The sequence below is a fragment of the Camarhynchus parvulus genome, chromosome 27 (assembly GCF_901933205.1).
Source record: "Camarhynchus parvulus chromosome 27, STF_HiC, whole genome shotgun sequence".
NCBI lineage: Eukaryota > Metazoa > Chordata > Aves > Passeriformes > Thraupidae > Camarhynchus > Camarhynchus parvulus.
Window position 1 is genome coordinate 1,717,568 of NC_044597.1, and position 15,834 is coordinate 1,733,401.

Consider the following 15,834-nt stretch of genomic DNA (forward strand, 5'->3'; position numbering starts at 1 on the left):
TCCAGGGCCCCGCCTCCAGGGGCTCTGGGGGAGGTGGCACATCAGGATTGTCCCGAATGCTGCCCCTTGTCCCCCCGGCGGGCAGTGACGCTGGTGTGGTGCCCCCTGAGCAGCGCAGGACCCCGAGCAGGGATGTGCGGGGATGGCACGGCGGGGACACGCGTGGCGCTGCTGCGTCCTGGGGACCTGGAGCGGCTCCTGCGCGTCCCTGGGCCGTGCTGGGAGAGCCCTCTCCTGGTCGGAGTGCGGGGAGAGCGGAGCGCCGGGGAGAGATCAGAGCGGAGATCAGCCCGGTGTGCCCGGAGAGATCAGCCCGGTGTGCCCGGGGATCAGCCCGGTGTGCCCAGAGATCAGTTCCGGGTTTTTTTGCGAGATCAGCGGTGCCCGGGGGATCAGCCCGGTGTGCCCGGAGATCAGCCCGGTGTGCCCAGAGATCAGCCCGGTGTGCCCGGAGATCAGCCCGGTGTGCCCGGAGATCAGCCCGGTGTGCCCGGGGGATCAGCCCGGTGTGCCCGGAGATCAGCCCGGTGTGCCCGGAGATCAGCCCGGTGTGCCCGGGGATCAGCCCGGTGTGCGGGGAGAGATCAGCCCGGTGTGCCCGGAGATCAGCCCGGTGTGCCCGGGGATCAGCCCGGTACAGGGAGCCCGGCCGTGCCCGGTGACCGCGCTGCCCCGGGCTGGTGCCGTGCTCCGTCCCCGTGGGTCCCTCTGGGGGCGGGGGTCTGTCCCCAATCCCCTCCTGCCAGGACCCGCGGGGTGCTCGCTCAGCTCAGGGCGCTGTCCCTGGATGGAGCCGTGTCCCCGTGCTGGGATAAGGATAGAGCGGTGTCCCCACGGTGGGACAGTGGTGGCAGTGTCCCCGTGCTGGGACAGATGGATCCGTGTCCTTGCACAGGTCCTGAGCATCCCTGTGATGGGACGAGGAGCAGCCACGTGTCCCCACGGCGGGACAGGGTCCCCAGCCGGGCAAAAGCCGGGAGGGAGGGACGGAGGGAGCTGGGTGACACTCACCATCGCCATCACTTCCATGCCGGGAGCCACACCGGGCGTGCTCCTGGCTCATCGTGGCAATCATGGGGGACAGGCCAGGCTGGAATGTGGGACATGGGGGACATCACTGGGATGAGCTGGAGGGCCCCAAGGACCGCAGCATCCTCCCAGATGAAACCCGGGCACCCTCCCGCCCCCCTGGCCGCGTCCCCCTCTCCCCATGCGGCTGAGAGGCGCAGCCCCGTCCTTTTCCAAATCTTTATTGTAAATAAATTCTGCGACATGGCAGGAGTTGGCCGAGGCCGGAGCCAGGGCCGAGCGGCTCCGGGGGCTCCGGGGGCGGCTCCCAGCGCGTGCAAAGCGGGGCTCGGTGCGGGGTGGCGGCGGCGCGGGGGGCGGCGGCCCCGCTGTGCCCATTCCGGGCCGGGCCGGGCCAGAGGCAGCAGCGGGGCCGGGGGGGCTTCGCTCTCTTGGCTCTGGAAGCACCGGGTGCCCCCCTGCCCTCCCCCCGCCGCCCTGACAGCGTTAAAATCATTAAGAAAAATCCCAGTATTTATATTTATATATATATATATATATGAATGTCCCCAAACCCAGTGACAACGGTGGCTTCTTGCTCTGAACCGGGGGTGTCCCCTCGCTGCAGGGAGCACCCCGGCACTGTGCCTGTGGCAGCTGTGGGGACACCCTGGTGACAGCGACAGAGATGGGGGCTGATCCCAGAGCCCTGATGCCCACGGTGGTCCCAGGTCCCCAGGTGTCCCAGCCCAGACGAGAAGGCACCACCGGATCCCAGCCAGGGGATGTCCAGCCACCCCCGTCCTGCTGTCACCTCCCAGCCTGTCCCCTGGGGTGCCACCACAGCCACAGCACCCGTGGGTGTCCAGTGGGGTGTCACACCAGGCTGGGTGCCACCACATGGCCATGGCTGGGCTTGGGGACACCCTTGGTCACTCTCTGTCTCCATGGCAAAGGGACTGGAGGGGGGCAGGGACACTGGGCAATGAGGGGACACAGAGGGGACACCCCACACTGCCGTGGACAGTGGGTACCATCCCCCATTGCCCCGCGCTGGGTGTCCCCAGGAGTGTCCCCACACACACTGGGTGGTGTCACCAGGGATGTCCCCTCCATGCTGAGTGTCACCAGTGCTTACAGGGAGCAGTGTGGCCCCCAGTGCTCCGTGGTGCTGTGCTTTGGGTGGCCCTGCAGAGCCACCCCATGCAGGGTGACATGTGCCACGTGCCATGGGGGGGGGGTGATGCCTCCCCCCGACCTGCCCTGGGGCTGGGGTGACAAGTGCCACCCAGCAAGCTGCCCTGTGTCCCCAGCCCGGGGGGCCCTTCTGTCCCCCCAGCCCCAGTGCCACCAGTGTGGGGTTCACTGAGCTGAGCTGGGCAAGTGGGGGAAGCCTTGGGGGGCACCCCTGGGTGCTCATCCCACCCCTGGGGATTCAGGGTCCCGTGGCTTGGGGGGTGGGGGGAGAATTTGAGGGGACAAACCCCACATGGGGGGTGCTGAGCTGCTTTGGGGGGCGGGGAGGCACATCTGGGGTGCAGGACTTGGCCCCCATGGGCAGGGTGGGCACAACTCCAGGCCCTGAACTGGGGATGGGCGCTGGCCTGGTACTGGGTGTTACTGGTCTGATATTGGGGACAGTGGCCTCATCCTGGGGACACTGCCCTGCCTTTTGGGGTGCCAGGGCCTGGCTGGAAGATGCTGCTGGAGGGCAGGGGGATGTGGGGATGTGGGGATGAGGGCGGGGGTCCCCTGGCCCCGCGGGTACATTCATGGCTCCCGTGCCGCCTGCCGGGGGGGCCGGGGGGTCCCCGTACATTCGTGGCCGTGCTGGGGGGGCCGGGGGGCGCTCCCGGGTGTCCCCCCCCCGCTCTCCTCCTCGGCCGGAGCCTCGGCAGCGCCGCCCCAGTTAATTGGTGTTAATGAGGCGCTGGGGGGGTGGGGCAGAGCGGCCCCGCTCAGGCCCCCCCGGACCTGCAACACAGAAGTGGGGAGCGTTAATGGGGGGCTGTGACACGGGGGGGACACACGGGGGGACACTGAGCTGAAATGAGCCAGCACCAAGGGGGGGATGCTGTCAGACCCCCCCGGGCGCTGCTCCCCTTCAGCCGAGGGGGCACAGAGATGGAGACAGCACGGCCGGACACACAGCACACGGACAGACAGGCTCCCACGCCGTCAGGCTGCCGGACGGTGACGGTGACGGTGACAGGGACGGTGACGGGACGATGGGGGGGACACGGTTACACTCCCTGCTGCGCCGGGTCGTACCTTCCTCGGCGGATGTTCCTTGGGGGGGTGGCAGGGGGAGAGGAGAGCAGCGTTAGTGCCACCAGCCCCGTGTCCCCGCTGTCCCCAGCCCGGTGTCCCCGGTCCCCCCACAGGCAGCAGCAGTGTCCCGGTGCCACACACGGGGGGCCCCCGCCCCAGCACCCCCATGCTTGGGGACACAGCCACGGGCTCGGGGTGACAGTGACACCCCGATGGCACATGCAGGCGGGGCAGGCAGGGCCGGGGGCAGGCAGGGGATGGGACAAGGGACCAGGCAGGGTCAGGGGACCAGGCAGGGACAGGGGACCCGAGGCCACACCGCGGGGGGACTGGCAGTGTCCCGGCGGTGACGCTGTGCAGAGGGGACGTGGCCGGTGACAGCAGCAGCGGAGGGGACGAGCCATGCGGTGGTGGCTGCTTACTTAAATCCCCAGCCTGTCCCCCCTAGGACGATGGCAGCCACCAGCACGGCCCCCGCGATGGAGCCGATAATGATATTGGTGCCACTGGGACCTGTGACAGACGGGACAGGGAGGAGGGGACAGGGTCACACGTCAGTGGGAAGGGGACATGGGGACATAGCCCTGGGGAGTCAGGAAGGGGACAAACCCAGCCACAGGGAACGTCAGTGGGGAGGGGACATGGGGACACCAGGACACAGCCCCAGGGCAGTCCCAGAGCTGTGGGGACCCGGGAGGGGGGACAAACCCAGCACAGGGACCCACCTCAGTGGGGGCAGGATGCGGGGACACGGGGACACAGCCCCAGGCATGGCCCAGAGCTGCGGGGACCCGGGAGGGGGGACAAACCCAGCCCTGCCCGGCTGAGCTGCGGCGCCAGGGTGGGGGGGGACACTCTGGCTGGGGACAAAGCGGGACAGCCTGGGTGGCCTGGGGACAGCAGGGAGCCTTGTCCCCGCGGGCACACGGACCCTTGTATCGCTCCGTCTCGCCCGTGGGCTTCGGCTCCGGGATGGGGTCGTAGACGCTGCAGTCCTTGCCCGTCCACTCGGCCCGGCAGATGCACTTCCCCTCGTTGCTGCAAACCTGTGACAGGACAGCGTCACCCCCTGTGAGAGTCTGTCCGAATTTTCCCTCTCATCTGCCTCTTTAGGGGACCACTGCAGAGAAAACCCCCCCTGTCTAAAATCTCTGGCTCTGAAGGAGAAAGTCACACGCCAACAAGGCCCACAGACCTGAGAGCACAGTGCTAAGTTGTTGTTTTCACAGGTGTTGTTTGCTGTATGCTACACTGAGCCCAAAGAAAGGGGCACCGTGCCCTTTTTGTAGCAATAACCTTGGAAGCTGTTCTACCTCTCGGCCTGGCTGGACTTCTCCTGAGTTTCAGGTGGTCTCCCACAGAAGACCCTCACCTGTTTTACAACCGCTGTGACAGACAGACTGAGATGTGAGGAGCCTCTCCATCAAGGACTGAGACATGAAACCCCCACGTGAAAAGGCCCCTCTGCTCCTTCCAAGGGCTGGGACTGAAACCCCCAGCCCGGGGGAGGTGTGTGGGGGACCAAAGCTGACCAAAGCGAGATGTTTGCCTGCAGGTTGTGACCGCTGCACCACAAAAACAACGGCTCTCATTTACTGCTGAGAGCATGGACTACCTGTTACATCTATTCCTTATTGTATCTGTTTCTCCCCCCTCACAATTTTCAACAGAGTTATCATAATAAAAAGCTCTGAGTTAGCTAGAGATTTTGAGATCTCCCCAACGTAACAGGCGGATCCTCAACTGGACTGGACCAAAGGACATTTCTATCTACTGATGAGGATCTTACTCTTCTAGCATATTAATTACAATCGACTTCCAATCCTTAGAATCTGGTTTAAATCCAGAGAAGAGTAAGAAACATAATCTTATCCATACTAACCCTATCGCTGACCTAAGTATCCTCCTGACTGCACTAAACTTTTGACTCACCCAAATAACCCCTGACTCAGAAAAACTATCCCCATACGAGTGTGGGGATATATATCTACGTTTGGCAGCTATATCCCCCTCTTTCTCTCTCTCTCTCTTTCCTCTGTCTTTCTCTGTTTTTCTCTCTCCCTTAATCCCTCTATCGCATTTTGCTGTGGTCATTCAATAAAGCTGCATTTGTTTCAATTATCACTGCAAACCCCCTTGTACTGTGTCGGTTTTTTGCGCCCTGAGATCAAACCCACGAACCATCACAAACCCCGTTCGTAAGGACGGATCATGACACCCCAAGGTGTCCCCCTGTCCCCGGCACGTCCCTCACCCCGTGATCGAAGCAAATCTTCCCGTCCCAGCTGCCGGGGCAGGAGCTGAAGTTAAAGGCGGTGGCTGGAAGGCATTTGCGGTCGAGACAGAGCATTCCGGGCCCGCAGGGCGTCCCGTCCTCCACGTAGCTCAGGTCCGAGCCGTCCACCAGCTGCACGTGGCCGCCCCTGTGGCAGGACAGCCCCCCAGGTGACACCGGGTGACACCGGCACCCCGAGGAGCCGCGGCCGTGCCGGTGCCAGCGGTGCCGGTACCTGCAGTCCACGTAGCGGTTCTGGTGGTAGAAGGTGGTGGTGGCGATCTCCCCGCTGAGCTCCCCCAGCCGCGGCGAGCCCGAGATGTTGGCGCACAGGAGGAAGCCGCAGAGGACGTCCCTTCAAAGGGGACAGCGGGGGTGTCACCAGGTGTTGCAGTGCGATGTAATAGCCTGTTTCAGCTATCCCAGCTCTTTTCCCAGGTGTGCCAATACCCTCTCCCTTCCCCTCCCATTGCCTCCTGCTGACAGCTGTCCGTGAATCTCGGTATGCCAGCAAGGGCATCGTGTGATTGGCGAAGATCAAAAGATGCCTCTCAGCCCTGGGGACATTGGGCTATTCAGGTGTCATTTGTCCCGAGACTTTTCCCCCCCTTACCTGGTTGGTGGGATCCCTACCCCTTCCCTGCCCCTCTCCCTGGGGTTAAAAGGAACAGCAACCACGGGCTCAGGGAGTTCTGCTGGAGCTGGTGCTGCATTCAGAGGCCTGTGGGCCAGGAATAAAGCTCTGGATCCAAACCCCCCAGCAGAACCGACTCCTTTTCCATCACCATCACCTAAAGCCTTTCCTCCAGAGGCAAACCTGAGCTCCTGCAAGCCTGGACTTGTCCCAAGTGCCAGCTGCAGCATCCAGCCAGCCAAAGGTGTCTCTGAGGTGAAACCACCTCAGCTGCCACCCTTGGTCAAGCAGCAAGGGCCAGACGAGCCCAGGTATGTTCCATCCGGCAATATTGGGATTTTGTTCCAATAACCAGGGCGGGCAGGTGGCAGCGGGAGGGGTGGTGGTGCAGGGACAGGGGACACTCACTGCTTGTTGCACTGCAGCCAGCCCAGCCCCTCGCGGCCGCAGTTGCCCCGCTCGGTCCCCTCCACGTTCAGCTTCTCGTAGCAGAAGCGCTCGGCCGAGCCTGGCAGAGAGGAGCGAGTGTCACCCGCTCGTCACCCCTGTGTCCCCTCCCGCCCCAGGCCAGCACTCACTGCGGCCCCACAGCGCGTTGCACTGACGGTCCCGGGTCTTGCAGCGCCCGCCGTAGCATCGGCCCTGCGGGGAGGGGACAGGGTCAGGGTGGGGGAGGCCCCGGGGCTGGAGAGGGGTCAGGGGACCAGGGAGGGGTGACGAGGCTGCAGAGGGGCTCACCCACGTGCCCTGCAGGGAGGTGCTGCAGGGACAATGAGCCCCCCACACATCCCCCCATGGCTGGTCCCAGGAGCACTGCCCTGGCTCATGTGGTGCAGGGATCAGAAGCCACGTGTGTGCACAGCCAGGGAACAGCAGGACCCCCAAAACCCACACTCAGGGGCTCAGGGCCCCCAAAACCCCAAACCCCACACCCAGGTGTGTGTGCCTGGCTCAGCTGTGGCTGCGACTGCTGACAAAACTTCACAAAACTGGTTTGGGTTGGAAGGGACCTTAAAGCCCATCCAGTTCCATCCCCTGCCATGAACAGGGACATCTCCCACCAGGCCAGGCTGCTCCAAGCCCTGTCCAGTGGAGCCTTGAACAGTCCCAAATACACTTTTAACATGCACAAGCCCCGATGCTGCAGCCTGTGGGGATGTGCCCAGCCCTGGGCTGAACTCACCTGCTCGTTCTCACAGAAGTATCCATCCAGCTTGTGGAGGTTGGGGGGACACTGTGAGGACATGAGAAGAGGTTGGGTGATGCCACAAGGCCCCACAACGTGTCCCACTGTGTCCCCTGGCCCCACTGACCTGGCTGGAGTCCCCGGTGCAGGTCTCAGGGATGTCACACTCGTTCACAGCCTCCCGGCAGGACACTCCACGTGGCTCGTACTGCCCGGGGCACAAACGCGACTCAGCAGGAAGGGGACAGGACCCCAGCAGATCCACATCCAGATCCTGCCCCCCCGAGCCCCCCGGATGCCCCCAGCCCCTCACCTTGCAGCCCTTGCAGCAGAGCCCATTGCTGCACATGGCGTCGTGGGTCAGGGTGCATTTCTTGCAGCAGTTTCCCCCGCTCCTCGCACACTCCTGCCAGGACAGCAGCTGGAATCATCCCGCTGGCAGCCCTGCAGCCCCCGGAGCGGGGGGAGCAGCCCCTGGCCCTGCTCACCGCCAGCGAGCCGCAGTCGCACTCCTCGCCTGCCTCCACGAAGCCATTGCCGCACTCGGGGGGATCCAGGAGCTGCCGGGAGCGAGGGGGGACAGGACACACACACACACGGGAGCTGCTGGGGACCCCGAGCCATCCCCTGCCGTGAGCCCCCCAAAAGGGCATCACATCCCCGGGGAACGGCAGCACCCCCAAACTGCTGCCAGGCACGAGGTGCCCCCGCTCCGGGAGCTCAGCAGGGGCTGGGGACACCTCGAGGGACCCCGGGAGCCGCCCCCGGAGCATCGGTCCCCCCTGGGACCCCCAGAGGGGCCGGGGGGCTGTTTTACCTTCAGGGGTTTGTTGAAGAGGCAGCTGCCGCCGCCGTCCTGCAGGAACTGGTTGTACTCATCGATGCTGCAGCGGGAGAACTTCCGCGGGAGGTAATACCTGTGGGGTGGGGGTCATTGTCACTGTCACTGTCACTGTCACAGCGCCACACCCTGCCCGGGGGCACTGCCGGACACACCAACCCGGGCAGGAGCTCGGCAGCGGTGACACGAGGTGTGGCAGGGATGTGGCAGGGATGTGGCAGGGGATGTGGCTGGGATGTGACAGAGGATGTGACAGGGATGTGGCAGGGATGTGGCAGGGATGTGGCAGAGGATGTGGCAGGGATGTGGCAGGGATGTGGCAGGGATGTGACAGGGATGTGGCAGGGATGTGACAGGGATGTGGCAGGGATGTGACAGAGGATGTGGCAGGGATGTGGCAGGAGATGTGGCAGGGATGTGGCAGGGATGTGACAGAGGATGTGGCTGGGATGTGGCAGGGATGTGACAGAGGATGTGGCTGGGATGTGGCAGGGATGTGGCTGGGATGTGGCTGGGATGTGGCAGGGATGTGGCTGGGATGTGGCTGGGATGTGGCAGGGATGTGGCAGAGGATGTGGCAGGGATGTGGCAGGGATGTGGCAGGGATGTGACAGAGGATGTGGCTGGGATGTGGCAGAGGATGTGGCAGGAATGTGGCAGGAGATGTGTCAGGGATGTGGCAGGGATGTGGCAGTGCCACCCCGAGCGGGCACCCACCCTGTGTCCTCCATGATACAGCCCAGCCACGGGTCCGGGCAGCGACAATCCCCTGCGAGGAGAGGAGAGGGCTGAGGCTGCAGAATGTCGCCCCGCCAGCCCGGTGGCACCGCGGCGTGTCCCCAGTGTCCCCACTGTCCCCGCGGTACCTGCGGCCGTGTGGTGCTTGTTCCACATCATGCCCACGTTCTGCCCCAGGGTCTGTGCCAGTGTCACCGCCATGGCAGCCACGTTGCCGTACTGCTCGGGAGGGACGCGGTGTCACCGCGGGGACCCCCATGCGTGTCCCCAGTGCCCTTCGGGGGGGTCCCGCCGCACCCACCTCGTTGACGCCGCTGGCGCGGGCAGCGGAGCAGATGCCCCCGACAAAGGCGGTGCCGCTGCGGCTGCCGTGAAACATGTGACCCCTGCGAGGAAGAGGATGGTGGGGACGGGGGACGCTGTCCCCGGCCCCGGGGGGGACGCGTGGGCGCAGCGCTCACGAGAAGAGGTGGACGGTGTCGCTGTGCTCTGCCAGCCCCTCCGGCCGGTACTTCACAAACTCGTTCAGGATCTCCAGGGAGTCTCGTCCCATCCGGATCCGGTCCTCGGCCGCCCACGTCTCCATGGCCACCAGCACGATGCGGGTGTTGAGCTGCTCCTTGTAGATCTGTGGGGACAAAGGGACAGGGCTGGGGATGCCACCCCTGCCAGGGACAAACCCCTGTGGACAGCTCCAGGAGCTGGGCACACACATCCGTCACCAGGGACAATTCCCCAGACCAAACCCACCAGGTGCCAAAGGAAAAACAAGAGCGGGACAAACTCCCTGGAGCCAAACTCTCAAGGGACCAACCCAGCAGGTGCTGAGGACCAAAATCCGGGATAAACCAGCAGGAGTTAGGGACAAACTCCCTGGGAACAGATCCACCAGCTGCTGAACAGTCCCCTCAAGGATAACCCCCCCTAGGACAGGGGGATAAACCCAGGAATTGCCCACTGGGGATAAATCCCTTGGGAATGAAGGGCGATGAAGCCTCCAGGGGACAAACCCTTCAGATGCCGGGGATTATCCTCCCAGGGACAACCCCCCCAGGGACAAATTCCTCCCAGGGACCCCCCTCACCATGTCAGCCAGGTTGACCACGGACTTGGCGAAGTTGCTGGTGAGAACTACGGAGTTGCGGAGCTGCAGGAACTGGGGACACACCGGGGCCAGGTGGGACTGGGGAGGGGGGCCAGACCGAGCCCTCCCCGCCCCCGCCAGCCCCGGAACTCCCAGCTCACCAGCTTATGGTCGTTCACCACGGCCAGCTCAATGTACTTGGTCTCGCTGTGCACCGTGTGCTGGGCTCGGCGGACCTGCAGGGGGAACCCGCGGCTGAGCTGGGATGGAGCTCCCGAGCCCTCCGGGGATGTTCGGGATGTAGGGAGAGGGCAGAGCCACGGGATGTTGGGATGCGGCCCCACTAGAGCTCCCCCTGAGCCCAGGCAGGAGCAGCACTCTGCAAACACCCACGGAGGAGCGTGAGGAAGGCCACTGCAATTAAGATTGGGAGGGCATGGGAGAGGGCTGTGGTGAGGTTGATTAAGAGAGGGTAGTTAGTCATGGGAGATGATTTGAGTTAAGCTAGGGAGAGGATTTGAACCTCTGAGTTAAAGGACTTAAGCCTTTTGCATTTTCCGAGCTCTGCCACGCTAGCTGGTCCTTTCCTTGGACGTGGTGGAGGAGCCTGGCTGCACCCGCAGCCACCGGGCAGAGATCAGCCACGGTCCCCTGCCCGTGTCCTCTGTCCCCTGTGCACCCCGCTGTCCCCACTGACCTGCCGCCGCCGCCGCAGCTTTGGAATCCCACCCGGGACACGCTGGCTCAGCGCAGGGAAGAGGCAGCCTGAAGGGAAGGACAGAGCTGGTGGCACACCAGGACACAGGGCCACCGAGGTGACCGCCAGGGGACAGCTTTGTGAGAGCGCTCACCCAGTCGGGGGCAGCTGGGGATGCGCTGCACGATGTGCGGTCGAAGACCCTGCGGCGGGGAGAGGCGTGTCACGGCCATGCGTGCGACAGCAGGACTGCCACGTCCCCGTGTCCCCATGGCTGTCCCCAAGCCACAGCCAGAGCCACCCTGGGGCGGTGGCACCGCTCACCTGCCCGCGCTCGGCGCCCGCCTGCGGCTCGATCAGGTACGTGGCTCGGCCGTCCGAGAAGACCCCGCTGCAAACAGAGGCGGCCGTGTCGGGGTGCAGAGGGGTGCAGCCCCCCGGCCCCCCTGCCGGCCCGGGGATACTCACCGCAGGCCGTGGCAGCTGGAGAGAGCGGCGAAGGAGCGGGGCTGCCCCCGGATCCGGCCCTGGTAGTAGCAGTGCTCCCCTGCGCCCTGCGGAGCGGGGACGGCGCTGAGCCTCGGGTGCCGCCCTGCCCCACACCCCAGGGCTCAGGGCTCTGCGCTTCAGTGCCGGGCACCCTCAGGATGTCCCGCTCGAGGAGCATCCCCCAGCACCATGGCAGCACCCTGCCAGGCGGGGCTGGGCACCCAGGGGCACCCAGGGGTGGGTGGGGGGATAATGAGCTGCTGGGGCCATTAATGGGCTTTTGTGGGATTTATGAACTGGCCGCCACAACCCCTGCACTGGCACAGCACATTTCACACAGCATGGTGTAGTTTGGCACAGCACAGCACAGCGTGGTTTGGCACGGCGTGGTTTAGCACGGCGTGGCACACATCTTACCGTGCTGTGGCTGCCGTTGCTGCCCGCGCCGACGTGCCGCTCCACGTAGTGGGAGGCGAGGAGGTGGCTGCCGGGAGCAGGTGAGGGGTAAGAGGCCGTGGGGTCGGGAGGAAGAGGAGGAAGAGGAGGAAAAGGAGGAAGAGGAGGAAGAGGGAGACGACAGCAGCGATCCACGCGCAGGCACCACCCCGGTGTGGGAGACCACCCAACACCCATATACAAGGTATCACCCCAGCACGGGACACCCCCAGTTTGGGGTCCCTGTCCCCTCTGCTCCACCCGCAGTGCTGGGATGGCTCAGCACAGCTCCCCCATCCCCGGGCACCCCCAGCTCCTCCCCTCCGCCCCCTGGTTGGTGCTGGTTCCCCTGCAGGACCCCCGGGTCACTCACTGGTTCAGCCGGAGATCGAGGGTGAAGGCTGAGCCGAAGGCACGCACCATGAAGCTCACCTGTGCCAGGTGCAGCCCCTGCAGGGGGCAGAGCCAGAGCAGTCAGCCCTCAAAAAATCCATCACTAAAATAATCATTAAAACCCCAACCCAAATACGCAGCCTGTGAGGATGCACCTTTTTTTTAAACCAAAATATTCAGCATAAAGAAAAACCTTTTTTTTTTTTTCCTTGAACCCATCTCCCCTGGAACCGTGGGATGGCAGCTGCGCTGGGGTGGGGGTACCGGAGGGTCCCCCCAGCGCTGGGCCCAGCCTGGCCACGGCAGCGGAGCCTCCGCTCCTCCCGCCCTGCGGCGCCGCCGCTCCTGACCTAATTCCGAATTCCTAATTCCCAATTCCTGCCGCCGGCAGCGGGAGCCGAGCGCTGCGGCGCGGCCTCACACCCGGCAAACTCGGCGCACACCGGTGAGAGCCCGGCACCGGCTGCGGCTCCCTCCGGAAGCCAAAACCCATCCTGGCGTGCCCCGTCCCCTTGCTGGGAACCCGGAGCAGCTCGGGATGAGAAGCAGTCTGTCATCGCAGGGAAGGGATGTCCCGGGCCCTGACCGCATCCCGGGGGTCCGGCAGCACTGCCGGAGAGGGCTCTGACACCGGGAGCCAGCCCCGAGCTCCCCCCGCCGCGACACCCCGGGTTAACACGGCCCTGGCTCCCCGCCAGCGCGGCGGCTGCCGGCGCTTCCCGGCGTCCGGCGGTTTCACTCCACGCCCGGTGTAAATCACCTCTGCGGCCACAGCAGCTCCTCATCGCGCCTTTCTCCGGCGCGCACGGGGATCGATAGGCGCCGGCCTCCGCGGCTGCCAGCACCGCAACTCCCCCGGGCCGGATGGGGCGCGTGTGCTGCTCCCCGAAACAAACCCCGAGACGCGGGGATGGGTGGGGGGCACTGCCCGAGCCTGGGCTGGGCTGGGGAGCGGCACCGGGTGGGACCTGGGGGCCCGAGCCCTTCCTTGCCGGACCCACGGGTCTGTTCCTGGCTTCGTCTCTCCCAACACCCGCTCGCCGCCGGTTCCCAGATTTAACGGGATTTTGCGGCACAAGTCCGTGTCCCCACGGGGAGCACGACAGCAGGATGGAACCTGGGGGGACCAGGGCTCCGGTTCGGGATGCCGGTACACGCTGGGGTGTGGCTGGGCCAGCGACGGCGCTGCCTGGGGACCTGGAGCTGTCACCTGCCAGGGACCCCGCGAAGGGAGTGGGTTGGGGGCTCTCGTTCACTTACGGGTCCTCCTCCTCCTCCTCCTCCGGGCTCATGCCTGACCCTGGTGTCCAAGTGATGCTTTGGGACTTCTCCTCCCGAGCTCTGCCCCACCAGCCTGCTGGGGTGGGTGATTTGGGAGAGCACCCGCCCTTCCTGCCATGCGGCCCGCGGGAGCCTCCGCGGCAGCGCTCCGGCCTGCGAGGCAGGACCTGCGGGACAGGGGACAGGGTCACGGCTACCCTGGGAAGGCCGGGGGGATGGGACCTGGGGAGGAGAAGGGACAGAGACACAGGGGCCTGGGGACAAGGGGATGAGGAGGGACAGGGAGGTGGGAACATGCAGGGGTGGGAGCACGAGGGGACAGAGTTGGTGAATGTGCTCAGGGGGTGGCCCAAGAAGGGGACACTCGTGTCCTGGATGGGATGCCCAGGGATTGTCCCAGGGTGCACAGCTGGGGAACATCCAGGTGTCCCCAGGAGGGGAACACAGCAGAGTGGGGAAGCTCAGGAGGTCTCAGATACAGTGGCATGTCCTGGAGGGGACACACAGGGGACATGGGTGGCTGCTAAAGGGATGCATCCCAGAAGGGGGCATGCAGGGGGAGAGGGGGCTCGGAAATGCCAGCGCACCTGGAGGAAATGTTGGGGTGGGGTCAGCACATCCTGGAGGGAGCGTGCAGGGAAAAGGAGGGGCTGGAATGGGGACACATCTCCGAGGGGACACCCAGGGGACAGAGAGGGCCGGGATGGGCCCACTGAATGGGAGATGGAGCACTGGTATGGGGACATCCCCCTAGAGGGGACAACGAGGGGACAGCAGGAATGGTGCAGGGACACCTTTGGAGGTGACAGCCAGGGGACACGGTGCGTGGCCGCTATGGGGACACATCCCGAGGGGACGCGGAGGGCTGCTATGAGGACATCTATGGGGCATGCAGGGAACGGGGGATGCGAGATGGGGACACATCGCGGAGGGGGAACGGGGGGCTGCGATGCGGCCACCTCCGGAGAGGGAGCGCGGCGGGGGCCGCTGCGGGGACAGCGCGGTGGAGGGCGCGGGGCCGGGGCCGGGGGGACGCGGGGCTGCTGCGGGCCGCTGCGGGGCCGGGGCCGGTGCGGAGCCGCGGCTGCGGGGCCGGGGCCGGGCAGGTGCGGGGGATCGCGGGCCCGGCCCCTCCCGGGGCTCTGCGGGCGGCGCTGCGGAAAAATGTGTCGATGCAGCGAAAAGCCGCAGCGGCGGCGGCGGGGCCGGGAGCGGAGCGGGGCGATGCGGGGCCGGGAGCGCGGCGGGAGCGATGCGCGGCCGGTACCGGGGCGATGGCGGAGCGGGAGCGGGTCCGGACCTACCTGCCCGCGGGGCGAGCGAGAGCAGCGCGGCCAGCAGCCACCCCCGCAGCGGGCTCATGGCTCCCTCATGCTCCGCCAGCGGCCGCGCCGGGCCCGCCGCGCCGGGGACCGTCACCGTCCCGTCCGGCCCCCCGCCCCGGGCCGGGCCGGCAGCGCCGCCCCCGCCCCGCCCGCACGCGGCCCCGGGCCCGCCGGACCGGACCGGCACCGGCACCGGCAGCGCCGGCAGCGGCACCGGCAGCGCCGCCCCGGGCCCGCCCCGCCCCGCCCGGCCCCGCCGCCCCCGGTACCGGCCCCTTCCACCCTCCCCGCCCCGGCTGCCGCAGCGCCGCTGGCACCCGCGGCACTGCAGCACCGGAGCCCCGCTGGCATCACCCCCCGGCCGGTACCGGAGCTGCCGGTGCCATCATCCCTCGGAACGGTACCGGAGCCCCGGGCACCCCGCAGCAGCGGGGACCGCCGGTGCCAGACCCCCCAGCCAGACCAGACTGTGTCCCCCCACAGCCACCGGGACAGGGACACCAGGACGAGAGCTCCCCAGCCAATACTGGAACCTCGGGACAGAATCAAACCCCCCTCAGCCACTGCTGCCCCCCCTCAGCCAGTGCAGGACCCCAACGCCAGCCCCAGCCCCTCCAGCCAATCCCAAACCCCCCCAACACCAGTACCCGGCTCCCCAGCCAGTGCAGGGCCTCCAGCTGGGGTAGGAGGCCCCCAGCCTGCACCGTGCCCCCTCAGCTGGCAATGAGTCCCTGACCTGTCCCCAGTCCCCAGCTGGTCCCCAGCCAGTCCCAGAGCCCCTGCAGATTGTCCTGGTGCTGCCAACCAGTACCAGGACCCACACCATCATCAGAGCCCCCAAAATGGGACTGGAGCCCCCAACCAGCACCACCCTCCCAGCTGGAACTGAGCCCCTGCCTGGTGCCAGGGATGGTGCTGGAACCAGGGAGAGCGGATGCCCACAGCAGTGGGCACACGGGGCTGAACTCCCAGTTCACATCCTGTTGCAACATCCCTCACCCTCCTCCAGGACAACTTTTTTGGACCTTTTTGGCTCATTTTGTGTTATGGCTCCAAGTCCCTCTGCAGCCCAGCCTGTCATCCCCAGTGCTGGCAGAGCCATCCGGAACTGAAACCTGAAAGGCAGCTGCACAAGAGGGGCTCCAGGACCTTCTCAGCCACACTCAGGGGGTTCCTG

General features: G+C 65.8%; 1 protein-coding gene across 3 annotated transcripts; it reads right to left on the reverse strand.

Moving 5' to 3' along the window:
• Positions 1-1,477: 1,477 nt before the first annotated feature.
• Positions 1,478-14,866, reverse strand: ADAM11 (ADAM metallopeptidase domain 11). 3 transcript variants are annotated; one of them, XM_030966460.1, is made up of 27 exons: positions 14,637-14,866; positions 13,312-13,499; positions 12,032-12,108; positions 11,641-11,707; positions 11,203-11,288; positions 11,059-11,125; positions 10,889-10,937; positions 10,735-10,802; positions 10,199-10,273; positions 10,038-10,109; positions 9,415-9,581; positions 9,255-9,339; positions 9,082-9,172; positions 8,933-8,984; positions 8,192-8,291; positions 7,863-7,934; positions 7,688-7,780; positions 7,502-7,582; positions 7,372-7,422; positions 6,767-6,830; positions 6,597-6,696; positions 5,790-5,909; positions 5,534-5,702; positions 4,211-4,325; positions 3,702-3,792; positions 3,280-3,297; positions 1,478-2,982 (listed from the first exon to the last, which is right to left on the reverse strand). In XM_030966460.1, the coding sequence occupies exons 1-27, from the start codon at positions 14,692-14,694 to the stop codon at positions 2,967-2,969; spliced, it is 2,292 nt and encodes a 763-aa protein (XP_030822320.1). In that variant the 5' UTR covers positions 14,695-14,866; the 3' UTR covers positions 1,478-2,966. The 3 variants fall into 3 exon arrangements, with proteins under 3 accessions (XP_030822320.1, XP_030822318.1, XP_030822319.1); XM_030966459.1 differs by lacking the exon at positions 1,478-2,982 and having other exon boundaries at positions 3,127-3,297; XM_030966458.1 differs by lacking the exon at positions 3,702-3,792 and having other exon boundaries at positions 1,478-3,297.
• Between the last annotated feature and the right edge of the window lie 968 nt (positions 14,867-15,834).

Excerpts from the sequence above, each read along its gene's own strand:
- ADAM11 (XM_030966458.1), bottom strand. The coding sequence starts at position 14,694 with ATGAGCCCGCTGCGGGGGTGGCTGCTGGCCGCGCTGCTCTCGCTCGCC. Across the intron at positions 7,935-8,191 it reads TCTTCAACAAACCCCTGAAG|CTCCTGGATCCCCCCGAGTG; the intron begins GTAAAACAGCCC and ends CGCTCCCGGCAG. Across the intron at positions 4,326-5,533 it reads AGATTTGCTTCGATCACGGG|GTTTGCAGCAACGAGGGGAA; the intron begins GTGAGGGACGTG and ends GTCCTGTCACAG.